General features: G+C 45.5%; 1 protein-coding gene across 1 annotated transcript in view; it reads right to left on the bottom strand.

Moving 5' to 3' along the window:
• The window catches only part of LOC143925129 (protein mono-ADP-ribosyltransferase PARP14-like), an 87,449-nt gene that overhangs the window by 50,583 nt on the left and 23,340 nt on the right, over positions 1–13,526 (bottom strand). Inside the window, exons 5-7 of the mRNA XM_077449746.1 lie at positions 12,232–12,468; positions 5,070–7,381; positions 1,668–1,904 (exon numbers count right to left, since the gene is read on the bottom strand). Of these exons, the coding sequence (XP_077305872.1) occupies positions 1,668–1,904; positions 5,070–7,381; positions 12,232–12,468 (2,786 nt within the window). The remainder of the gene's footprint in view (positions 1–1,667; positions 1,905–5,069; positions 7,382–12,231; positions 12,469–13,526) is intronic.

Genomic DNA, 13,526 nt, shown 5'->3' with positions numbered 1-13,526 from the left:
ATATATTAAATAATATGCAAAGTGGTTGGAATGAAGCTTCAGAATGGCAAAGATGTTTTTATTACAAATTATGTGAGCAGACTGCAGTTCCTCTTTAAGAAGGCATTTAAAGAGGACCCATACTCTGAAAGCAAGACCCAACATTGACAAGCAGAGGATGAGGGACTGATCACCAGTATTTCCTGTGGTCATCCTGCGGCTGATCTTTTCCCCATTACTGATTCGCCATGCCTTGGTCTGCACTGTGTCTCTCTGTGGATGTGGACTTTTAAAAAGAGCAGCAGGGCTTTGCTTCCTCATGTCAGAGCCCACCTCCCCTCCCCCTGTTGACTGGTGGGGTAATGATAGAGGTGGAGGCAGAAGCAGGGAGATCCTTTCATTGCAGGTTCTCAGGTACAGCTTCCTCTCTAGCAAAGAGAGCAGTGACATCACCAGATTTCACTCCAAATCAGTATCATAGATCAGTAGTCTTTAAACTGCAGCCCAAATGTGGCCCTATGCTTGCCTTCCTCTGGCCCTTGGGGAACTGTTTCTCCCACTCATACGAAGCACTATTCGTTCTACTGATACCAACAAAGTGGAACTATTCCTTCCACTGACACCAATGATGGGGCACTATTCCTCCCACTGACACCAATGATGGGGCACTATTCCTCCCACTGATAGCAATGATGGGACACTATTCCTCCCACTGACACCAATGATGGGGCACTATTCCTCCCACTGACACCAATGATGGGGCACTATTCCTCCCACTGACACCAATGATGAGGCACTATTCCTCCCGCTGATGCCAATGATGGGGCACTATTCCTCCCACTGACACCAATGATGGGGCACTATTCCTCCCACTGACACCAATGATGAGGCACTATTCCTCCCACTGACATCAATGATGGGGCACTATTCCTCCCACTGACACCAATGATGGGGCACTATTCCTCCCAATGATACCAATGATGCTTTGTAATTTTATTTACTCCCAATAACCACCAAGCCTGGGACATTGTCTACTCCCACTGATGCTAGGGGGATGTATTACTGCCAATGGCCACAGTCTAGCCCCCCTAAAGTCTGAAGGACAGTAAACTGGCCCTTTGTTTAGAAAGTTTGGAGATCCCTGCCATAGATGATCTTACTCAGATATAAAGCTATGAGGCCAGTGGTGGCTCGTCCATAACTGTTTAAATCGACGGGTTTACTTCCACTTTAAAGTGGAACTAAACCCTCCTAATGTTTTCAGCCAGGGAAGCTGCCATCTTGGCTTTTGTTTGAATTTCAACTGCCATTATGCTGCGCGTGTGATCAGTTATGACACCAGCCATTTGATGGTGACAGTTTGGTTGAAAGCACAGGCCAACGTTTCAGTTACATTCCCAACGAGTGTCGGGAATGTAACTGTTTTAAAAACTATTCAATCGATGGGTTTAGTTCCATTTTATTGCAGGGTATTTTAAGTAAAACTGGTATTTTCCTTTTTTTTTTGTGTGTGTGTGTAAGTCATCATTGACTGCAACTCTATATCGAAAGTCTTAAATTGCATATTTAGAAGATTTCCTTGTAGTCACTGGAAATGAATGTTTGCCAAGCACTGCAACTAGTCCAGTCTAAAGGCTCACCAGATGTTCTATAAGCTGAGAGGAATAATCTCTCTTATATTTCCATACCTTCTCAGAAGAACCCTTTCCATCATCCCACTCTGGAACCACGGCATGGATAACAATGTTACAGGAGAGGTTACAGCCATCCGTAACAAATATGGACCCGTATTCCACCTGCCTCCCCTGTCTCTCTGTTTTCAGAAGATCCTGGAGCTTGGTTCCGGCCTTCCTGAGGAGAGCCCTGGACACGGCTCCAGACCGGAGAATTAGGTCTGTCCCCACACTGTTCACAACTACGTTGGTCTACGGAAAGAAGGAAGATCATTACTGACAAGTCCAATTGGAAGATCTGTTTAAAGGCATTACAGACAAAACATTGGCCAGTCACAAGTATGTAAAATGATGGGTAAACTCCATGGAAATTGGTGGAAAAAGGATGTAAAAGGTGTTATAGATGAACAAATGACATATTTGACATGGTATATTCATTCTTATCATCTAAATAAATGTAGGGATATGTTGCCCTCTACTGCCTGTAATTGTAAACACCAGTACTTCTTACTGTCATAGAGTTTTTTTTATGTACATCACTTCCTGTCCCTGCTAGCTGGGTCAGAAACCCCAGATCGGAGGACTCAAACACTTTATAAGGGGGTGTTTCCAGGAAGTAGATTGAGAGAGTGTCAGGTCACCTTGAGGCCAGGTGACAGATGCACACTGTAGGGATTAGGAGTGCACCGCAAGGTTCTGGACCCTACGGCTGACTGCTGCGGACAGGGGGTCAAGGTGATAGGAAGGCAGGGCCGCCAGAACACCAAGATGGATCCCACTGGGATTAGAGCGTAAGATTCCCTGGGGCGCGGAGTCTAAGAGCCAGCAGGTGTTCACCAGCGCCTCGAGTGGTGAGGATGGACTTGGCTGCAACTGGCTCCAGGTCGCGACCCCCAGGGTCCCCCAGCTCACACCCACAGTAGGCAACAGGAGGATAAGGATGGTGAGGGACAAAGCCAAGGTCGGGGCCACAAGCAGACAAGAATAGTCGGGTACACGCCAAAAGGTCAGGATTACAGGCAAACAGGGATAGTCAAGACACGCCAAAGTCGGTAACGGAAAACAGTAGCAGAGCACACGACAGGAAGCTAACACACAAAGGTTGATCAGCAGGGCTGGCCTGCAGTGCACAGGTTAATATAGAGTTCTCTGATAGGAGCTAGGGTGGAGCCATGCCAGAGGATGGATTATAAAAGCAGTCAGGTGAGGGTCGGCTGGTCTCTAGAAATGAACACATGGACACAGGTAAGCAGACGAACTCTATTGCATAACCATGACACCTACACAGTCCCTGTCTTGTTTGCACCGCCTGTATACTGCTGTTCTGAGTATATAGGGCCTGGGGGCCACACGTATTTCCTTTTCTTAATATGGGTACGGGGTTCCCCTTAATATCCGTACAAGACCCAAAGGGGCTGGTAATGGGCAGGGAGGGCTACCCATGCCATTTTTCTCAATGATTTTCATCCATATTGCCGGAACCAGATATAACATTAAAACCGCAAGCAGTTTTAAATGACTTTTTTTCCGTTAAATGTCATTTTGTGCAGGGACTGTTCTAAACACGGGAAACACGTGGAACTTCACAGGCATACTAGAGACACCCCCCAGGTACGGTATTTAAAGGAATATTTCACTTTTTTTTTTCACTTTAATCGTCATTAAAATCAGTGCTCCCGAAAAAACGGCAGTTTTGAAAAAAAATTGCCATTGACCCATGTCCCCTGGGGCAGGTGCCAGGTCCCCAAACCCTTTTTAGGACAATATGTTAAAATTAGCACTTTTTATTTTGAACGTTGGAGTCCCATAGACTTCAATGGGGTTCTAAAGTTCGCACTAAGTTACGGTCCGTTCGAAAGTTCTGGTGCGAACCGAACTGGGGGGGTGTTCAGTTCATCTCTACTCCTACTTGCAAACGGAAGGAGACAACAGGAAGTGAGATGAAATCTACCCCTAGGAAGGGAAATTCTCTCCTGTAAGAGTTGATATTGGAAAAACGTGTCTCCTCTCCACTGATGCTTTATCCCAATCCTTGTTTTACTAAAAATCGCAAATTTTCAAAAAACATTTGTCATTGGGACAGAGAGTGAGGTGACATCTTCTCACGAGGTGCACAGCCAGCAAAAAAAATGTTACAGGGGTGATAACCCTTCCCTTTGTTTTCCAAACAAAAATTGATTTTTTGACTGGAGCTACACTTTAAAAATGTACCAGTTCAAAATTACAAACAGATTCTACTTAACAACAAACCTACACAGTCCCTGTCTTGTTTGCACTGCCTGTATACTGCTTTTCTGAGTATATAGGGCCTGGGGGCTCCACGGCTTTCCTTTTTTAAATTTGGGTACGGGGTTCCCCTTAATATCCGTACAAGACCAAAAGGGGCTGGTAATGGGCAGGGGGGGCTACCCATGCCCTTTTTCTCAATGATTTTCATCCATATTGCCGGAACCAGACATTAAATTAAAACCGCAAGCAGTTTTAAATGACTTTTTTTCCCTTAGAAATTTCATTTTAGATGGCACCAACATGTGGGGGCTGTGGTGTGGGCCTACAACAATAAGGTACATTGGGCCACAGGTTACATGCCCTTCTTGATGTTCAGGTGCTATGGCCGGCTACCGGTGGACCTCCTACTGGGCTCCCTAGAGAATTTGAAGCACCGCACGCCCAGCGCACCCAGAACCTGGGTGCAGGAACATTGGGATCGGATACATAAAGCCAAGCAGGTGTTTCTGGATAGACACAAGGATTTGGGTGAAGGCTCTGCTCTAGAAGAACTACAGCTGCAACTGGGAGACCGGATGTTTATAAAGAATACCAAAAGCAAAAGAGGCAGTAAATTGGATCCCAAGTGGGAACGCACTCCCTATTTCCTCCAACTCCAGTTTATGACGTGATCTCATGGCCCTACACTCTCCCTACTCATCTGAAACCTCTCCCTGATGACAGACACTGTCCCTGACAGACGGATGACCTGTCCCTACTCTAGCCACACGCAAAATGCGTGCTATTTCACATATGGCTATTCACGTGTGGTTATTAGATGGCAACAACATTTCAAAAAACAACATAATAAGAGGCTTCCACGGGATCCCACAGATTTGGTATATAATGTACATACTTACATTGGTCCAAGCTGATCCATTATAACTATGCAAAAATTGCCATACCTGGAATTTAACTTTAAGTTTTAAAGTACCAAAATCTTACTGGATTTAATTAAGTGTGGCCCTCAGCAGACATAATGTGCCTCCCTTGAAAATTCAGTCACCCTGCAGCCCACTGTTTCGTTCACCTGAGTTTGACATGCCTGATCTATTGCCTATATACAGCAATACATTGGATACGGAGGTTATTATTTCTTTACTTTGTACATTTAATATGATGAGGAAACCTATACTGATTAGAACTTACCATTACATCTTCAATATTTCCTTGTTTTATATTGATGTTCAACCCTTCCTTAGTGGTCACCATTTGATCGTTGGCTTTGTTCATCGTTTCCTCTTCATTATTGATGTTCAACCCTTCCGTTGTGGTCACTACTTGATCGTTGGTATTGTTCAAAGTTTCCCATTCCTTAGGAGGAGTCTTCTTCTTCTGCTTTTTAATGCCATGTTTGGAAAAAACCTGGACATGTTTCTCTTCAAACTCTTCATTCACAAACTCCGTAATAGTCTTTATAATACCTTCATCACTGTCCACAAGATGGATGTTTTTAATGGCTCCGTCTTGGTTTTCTGTGTAAGATTTTATGGATTTAACAATGTTTTGAACACACAGGTCCAAGGGAGACTCAGCAGTAGCAAAGTCACCAATAGAAAGTGCAACGGAGCTTTGACCATTTTTTTCAGCCATCTCCAAGCTCTCGGTTATCACTTTCCGTAGAAGACGCTCACATTTTGAATTTACTTTTTTATCCAATTTGGGTGCAATTGCATGAATTACCTTCTTACATGGTAAATTACTCACATCTGTAATTACACACTCTCCGCACGTCAGCTCCCCTTTCTGATGAACAATACGTTCACATTCTTTCTGAAGTTCATGTCCTGCTGCTTTCACCAAAGCCAGTGCTGGCTCCCCAGTGGGCTTTAAATTCTTATTAGAGGCAATTATTATGGCATCAGCATTGTGTTGGCACAGGTCCCCTTTATATATAACCATTGTGGCTCCATTCTGGAGGCTGACTTGGAAATGGGGTTTGTTTAGATGAGAAATTCTGTCATCTACCTCCTTCTGTAAGTGTATCACACAGTTGTGATTGTTCCATACTGTAGTAACATACATATCTTCATTTTCAATAAAGAATTTTTTGACCCCAGGTTTATCAATGTATAAGGTGTCAGAATATATTTCGGAAATCATTTTTCTTATGTTGGTTTCTGCTTCCTCTACATAGAACTTTGGGCCAGACAAGGAGATGAAGTTCTGTTTCTTCACAACCTTCACATTCTGTATTATTCCATTCCATTGCTGCTTCTTTTTTTCCTCCATAAACTGCAACACCGCCACTGACTTCAGCTTGATGTCCTTCCCCACCGAAGTGTTCTTCCCCACAAAGTCATGGATCTGCTGGTAGGTTTCTTCTACAGGTGAAGATAGACCAGTGATCACCACCTCAGCTCCATCCCTCACCGGGAACTCCTCTATGGAAACTTTCATCCCATCAGCATTAAACATTTCCTTTAGGGAGCTCTTCAGATTTTTCCACCCCGGATTCTGAGTGACACTTTTATCCTCAACAGAAATCCGCTTACAGGCCAATTCCTTCTTCATGGCTTCTTCACCATTTCTCAGATCTTTATCAGAGTAACCAGTTAACATGACTGCGTTATCTTTCACCTGAAAAGCTGCTTTTATGTTGTTTTTCATAAGAAGTCTACATGACAATTCTCCATTGTCCACTTCCTTCAGAAACTTGATGAGGTGTGGATCGAGGGGAACGGATTGGGACTTCAGGCTTTGCTTAGTATTGAGAATTTCACATTTGGCTGTATGCACATCATCTTTTGGCCCGTGGAGTTTGACTGCCTTAGAAGTTCTATCATAACTAATCTTCACATGTGGAGAATCTTCCAGGATGCTTTTCTCCAGACCATGAGCCACCATTAATTTATAAGCTTCGGGTTCAAGAGGAACCTCATCTTCCACTCTGCTCAGCTGTCTGGTGGTTTCTTCTACATGTTTTCTGAATATCGGCTCAATCTTCGTAACATCTTCTGAAATACCCACAATGAAAGCCTTCTCTGCAGCTAAGTCTGGTTTTATGAGGACTCCATCATATGATGAGCTCTTTTCTTTGATGGCTTCCCACACTGGTGGCTTCAGGTCGCACTCGGCGGCTTTATACTTTGAAATAAAAGCATTATACTCTTTATGGACATTATCCCTCCATGTTGGAATGATCTTTGCCAAGGTTCGTAGATGACTGAAGAGGGTACGGGGCAAAGACAGTTTGATGGCAGGAGTGGGGTGGTCTACATTTGGCCATGTGATATCACAGGAAACATCTGACATTGCTTTTTCAATCTTTTGTTTATTCTGTCCATCCGTCAAAATAAATGCCAGTATATATGGACTGATGGGAACTTCAACCGAATCAGGTATTTCTATACGAGGGCCGTCCTTTCCATACAAGCAATGTCCAATGGATGGGTAATATGGGTACAACAATATTGTCTTATTATGGAGCACATGCTTCTTTGTCATCACCGTCTTTACAGCTGTAATAAAATAAATTTAGTGCTTGTTAGTTAGAAGATATAGGAGGTAGCAGAAAGCAGGGATACATCAGAATTAGTGATTGTCTTCACGGCAACAAATAAAATATCAATATTTATACTCTATAGCAATGGTTCTCAACCCTGTCCTCGAGTAACCCCAACAGGCCATGTTTTGCAGGTTTTCCTTTATCTTGCACAGGTGCTTTAAATCAGAGTCAATGGCTTGGTATTTTGGGCAGCTATTTATCTAAGCCCTTGTACACACAGTCGGAAATTCCGACGGAAAATGTCCGATTGGACCGTGTTGTCGGATAATCCGACCATGTGTGGGCTCCATCGGACGGTTTCCGTCGGAATATCTGACAGACAAAGTTTGAGAGCTTGGCTATAAAATTTTCCGACAACATGATCTGATCTGACTTTGTCCGATCGTTTGTAGAGAATTCCGATCGGACAAAGTGCCACGCATGCTCAGATCACATTATGAGACCAAAGCTATTGGCTACTAGCCTGAACGTAGTCCCGCCGTAACGAACGAACGTCATCACTTTCTGAACAATCTGATTTTCCGACAAATTTGTCCCACCGTGTGTATGCAACACCAGTTTCGGACAAAATCAGTCGGAAAAATAATCAGACGGATTTTGTTGTCGGAATGTCCGACCGTGTGTACAAGGGCTAAGGCCCCTTTCACACTGAGACGTTTTGCAGGCGCTACAGCGCTAAAAATAGCGCCTGTATAGCGCCTGAAAAAAGCGGCTCTTTTCACTCCAGTGTGAAAGCTGGAGGGCTTTCACACTGGAGCGGTGCGTTGGCCTGCTAGCTGCATCTTTGGAGCGGTGAAGGAGCGGTGTACGCACCGCTCCTAAACTGCTCCTACCCATTGAAATCAATGGGGCAGCGCGGCTATACCGCCGGCAAAGCGCTGCTGCAGCGGCGCGTTGTGAGCAGTTTTAACCCTTTTTCAGCCGCTAGCGGCCGAATACCGCTGCTAAAACAACGGTAAAGCGGCGCTAAAAATAGTGGTGCTTTACCGCCGACGCCCGCACCGCCCCAGTGTGAAAGGGGCCTTAGGGAAATTCCCAAAACATGGTCCATTGGGGGTACTTGAGGACAGGGTTGAGAACCACTGCTCTATAGCGTCATTTTTGTAGTTATCAACCAGCTGCAAATAAAGAAAGGTATTGTAATGATTGTGCTTTTAGTAATATTTTGGAATAGTAATATAAAGTCTAATAGAGTAAAGCTCTTTCCGTTTTCTATACAACTTTTACCATGGCAGCTCTGGCAGGTTAGATGACTATAGATTTAGAATAAAGGAGTATGGGTGATAAGTGTGAGACAATTATTACCCTACTTTTGACCCCCCCCCCCCCCTAACCTCTTCCTTTTTCCCCTTCTCTTTCTGCTATCTTTTCCCTTTCCCCTCCTTCCCATTTCTTTATGATCGGAGACCTTATATTCATCTTAGCCTCTTTTTAAATATGATTGCCAATTTCACCATAAATACTCAACATGCCATCAATGTATAGGAACATCCTTCCCTGCTAGGGGTACGCAGAGTTAATCCCCACGGGGTCTCCAGGCTTAGTCCCCTATCAGGCCAGTCACCAACCTTTTATGGGTCAATCTTCATTTATTTATTTATAGCTTTTTATGTTTCTCACATGCTTCAAATTTATACAACCTTCTAAAGCAGTGATATGCAATTAGCGGACCTCCAGCTGTTGCAAAACTACAAGTCCCATCATGCCTCTGCCTCTGGGTGTCATGCTTGTGGCTGTCAGAGTCTTGCTATGCCTCATGGGACTTGTAGTTCTGCAACAGCTGGAGGTCCGCTAATTGCATATCCCTGTTCTAAAGTATAGGCTATATGTACACTTTGCCTCAGATTCTCGCCCTCTTTTTTTCACCCCCCACCTATACTCTGTCATGGTGCATACAACAACCTTTATCATAATCTAGTCTGCAGATTTAACAAATTATCATTAAAAGAGATTAAAATTAGATGTGATATCGTTAGATAACAGTGTTAGAACATCCAATTAATTTGTTTCTAATTTCAATATCAATTTTTGTGTTAATAACTTGCTTGTATATCATTACAGTATATATATATATATATATATATAATTTGTGCTAAAATCCGAGGCCCTGATGAAGCGGGTCATCCTGCGAAACACGTAGGCCATTTTTTCGGGTTTCTTCCACCAGGATAGCAAAACCCTGGACAACCTAACTGTAAATGTGATTTTAACCAGTTCTGTCTTCATTTTTATTTTATTTTTTAAACAAACGATCTATACGTGTAGAACAAACACTTGCTCATTTCTAATTTGTAATGGTTTCTGTATTCATTAGACCCCACAAGGTACATGTAAAGTCCCACCTGATTTTGTTCTAATATAGTGTATATTACTATGGATTTAGGTGTCTTTTCCGGTAATATTCTGGAGAAGTTAAGAGAAACATATGTAGCCCTCCTCCTGACCCAGGGGCACGGAAAACGTGGCTCCAATCCAGGAAGAAGGCTGACATTACCCCAGAGTGGACCCATGTCCACAGAGGAGACAGTCACAACAATGATGGTTACCAATCACTTTAGACTTTTTCAAGTTTTATTGCTCTAACTCACAGGGAGAGATGGTCATGGTATAGGTCTCCTCAGGAAGCAGGGCTCCTGACTCGACCAGACTTCTACTCTATCCAACGGAATGCCAGAATCCTCTGAGAGTGGTCACCAATCCCCCTCCAGTAAGACTTCCATTCTTTGGCTCTCTAGTTTGGGTACTATACCCTCCTCGACTATGCAGAGCAGCTTGAGAGTTCTGAACTAGGCCTCAACCAGGCTTTTGCCTACTCAGCACAAATCACTTTTTTATTGCATAGGGCAGGGTTTCATGAAACCATTGGGTTCCTCCAGAGGTTGCTAGGGGTTCCTTGAGCAATGAGCAATTTCTGCCTCTCAGATACGTTCCCACTGACATCATGGGTCTTTTTAGCTATCTGTAAGGGGGAATTCTTCCCAATGACCACAGGTGTTAGCAGCATTCTTCCTCAACCAGGGTTCCAAAGAAACCTAAGTTTCCTCTAGAGGTTGCTAGGAGTTCCTTGGGCAATGATAAAATTGTGCCTCTAATGCCGCGTACACCTGTAGCCAACTATCCAGCAGACTTAGTCTGACGGACTTCCCGCCGGACTTTCCAAACGAGCTACTTACCCACACACGGCACTTTTTCAGCGGACTAATACGGCGTACTAAGTCTGCGGGACTATCAGCCGTACTTTTGAAATGAACGGACTCGCCCACACACGCGGAGGAAAGTTCGCTCATTTTGAGCGCGTATCCAGGTAGCCGGGGCCCGCGAAGGAGACGTCGCTGGCCCCGTTACCTGGTATGGACTTAAAGGGGAATCCCTACGTGCGGCCCCCCCCCACCCCAAAGCACCTTGTCCCCATGTTGATGAGGACAAGGGCCTCTTCCCGACAACCCTGGCCGTTGGTTGTCGGGGTCTGCGGCCCGGTCTTCTGTCGCCGCTGTCGCCGCTATTGCCGTCTTCTGTTCTTCTCTTCAGATTTTGCCTCGTCGCTCTCTCTGCTCACAATGACGGGGACACGGCACGCGGCGACTTATATAGGGACATCACCAGATGATGTCCGCGCCCAGTATGATGTCACAGTCCCAGCATCCTCTGGGACTGTGACATCATAATGGGTGGGGACATCATCCGGTGATGTCCCTATATAAGTCGCCGCTCGCCGCGTCCCTGCCATTGTGAGCGGAGGCAGCGACGAGGCAACATCTGAAGAGAAGAAGAGAAGAACAGAAGATGGTGACAGCGGCGACAGAAGACCGGGCCACCGCCTGTAAAAGAGCTAGAAGAAGGAAGCGCGGTGGCCCGGCAAGAAGAACCGAAGAGGGGGACAAGACCCCCGAAGTCGGAAGAAGAGGGCGGCGGCGGCAAAGAAGAAAGCCGGGCTCCTCCGCTAGTAAAAGAGCTAGCAGAAGATAGCGGAGGAGTCCAACGAGAAGACCCCCAAAGAAGACGGACAGAAGACCACCGGAGCTGTGCAATAAACTATTTTAACCCTTGTGTGTTGTGTTTTTTTTTTTACTTTTTTTTACAGGTGAATGGGTAGGGGTACATTGTGCCCCATACTCATTCACATAGGGTGGGGGGCCGGTATCCGGGGGGCCCCCTTACTAAAGCCCCCCGGGTAGCGTGCTCAGATAAGGGTCTGATGTGGACCTGGGGGGGACCCCCACGACAATTTTTTTGGCGTAGGGGTTCCCCTTTAAGTCCATACCAGGTGATGAGGCCAGCGATGCCTCCTTCGCTGGCCCCGGCTACCTGGAGACACACTCAAAATGAGCGGACTTTTCTCCGGGCAGGAAAAGTCCATTCATTTCAATAGTACGGCAGACTGGCACACACACGGCCGGATTGTCCGCCGAAATGCAAGTCCGACGGAAAGATTGGAGTGCAAAACTACTTTCTAAGTCCGCCGTACTTTTTGGTAAAAAAAGCCCGTCGGAGGCTACACACGGAGGGGATTGTCTGGCGGACTTGAGTCCGCCGGACTTTTCCACCGGATTGTTTGATCGTGTGTACGCGGCATAAGGAGCACTCTTCCCACTGACCACATACAGTATGTATCATGAATTGTAGATATCGTAGCTTTTAGCAGGGGTTCCCTGAGACCGGAAAGTTATTTCAAGGGTTCCTCTGTGTTAAAAAGATTGAGAAAGGCTGGTTTAGGGTGATAATATACAGCATCAGTTCCATCTCCTCCTGCCCCAGACATCACCATCCACTACCCCCAGTGCCATCATCGTCTATCCCTCTCACCTCCTGCCTGGTGAAATGTGACCAGGGCGGCTCCTTCATCTGATAGCATCTCCATATCTTCTACACTCCCTCCTCCGTTCTTTGCGCTCTCGAAGTAAAGCATGACCATGTCCTCCGGGGTACTGGGGTGGATCCCCTCCACTCGGACACTTCTGGTTTCTTCCAGGCTCTTTGCTGTTATTTTCTGCTGTTTTACTCTTGGGTTCCTGGAGAACTTTCCAATGAAATCATCAATATCTGTGAATGGAGACGTTACATCCCAGTGAATAAGTGGATACATACATCTTCCCAGCTGAGCCTGGCAGTCTGGCTCTGCTGCCATTTACTGAATGAGTAGGCAACCATTGGTTACATTTATTTGCTAATTGCATTCTCCAGAATTGTTACATTGTCTCTCTTGTTACAAAGTCACATGGGTGTCCTATGCTCCTCAGCTCCATCTAGTGGCCAGAATTACAGAAATCTCAAGCAATGCAGAGTTCTCCCCGTGGAATACAGAACATCGCCCCGATCACTATCTCTGTAATTTAGGGGGTGGGGGGTTGGCCCCATAGTCCAGCAGAGGAGAAATGTACATGTGCATGTACTGGGGATTTTTATTTTTTCCTGTCATACACTTTAATATTTTGCATTACTTTGTTTCTCCATCCAGCATGAAAGTTGCTTTCTAAAGCCTTGGAGAGGTCCCATTACTAGACCAGATAGGTATCATAAAATGGACAACGACCATCAGTGCCGGAACAAGGTCATCCAGAGCCCAGGGCAAACATGCCAAACTGCGCCCCCCACCCAAAGGTTTATGAGCATTATGTGTCATCAAAAATCCACACCCCCCCCCCCCAAAGAAAACTGAGCAATAATCTTTTTCACCCCCCCCCCCCCAAGCATAAATTCCCTCTCCTCCCAGTGCAAATCTGTTCCCCTGCTGGAATCCCCCCTCCCAGCACAAATCTTACCCCCCCCATCCCCCAATTCCCCCCCAATTCAAGTGCCCCCCCCCAAAAAAAAATCACTCATCCCAGCACAAATTATCTACCCCTAAAATTGCCACTCCTAATAACCTCACTGCAAATCCCCCCTTCCAGCACAAAGTGCCCCAATCATCCCTCCTAGCACAAATCTTCTTCCCCATTCCTTCTCCCCCTAAATTTTTAGCATACCCCCCCAAAAATGTCCCCTCCTAGAACAATACTTACTCCCTGCTGTCCCTCAAATCCCCTTTCCAACACAAATCCCCTCCCCCAGTTTCCTTTTGGTCCCCCCCCCCATCTCACATGACACCACAGTGCCCAGGG

This window comes from Lithobates pipiens, unplaced genomic scaffold (assembly GCF_037356315.1).
Source record: "Lithobates pipiens isolate NorthernLeopardFrog02 unplaced genomic scaffold, aLitPip1_a1.2 Scaffold_22, whole genome shotgun sequence".
NCBI classification, from domain to species: Eukaryota; Metazoa; Chordata; class Amphibia; order Anura; family Ranidae; genus Lithobates; species Lithobates pipiens.
The sequence above is the reverse complement of the archived record's forward strand: the minus strand, read 5'-3'. Positions and strand labels throughout refer to the sequence as shown.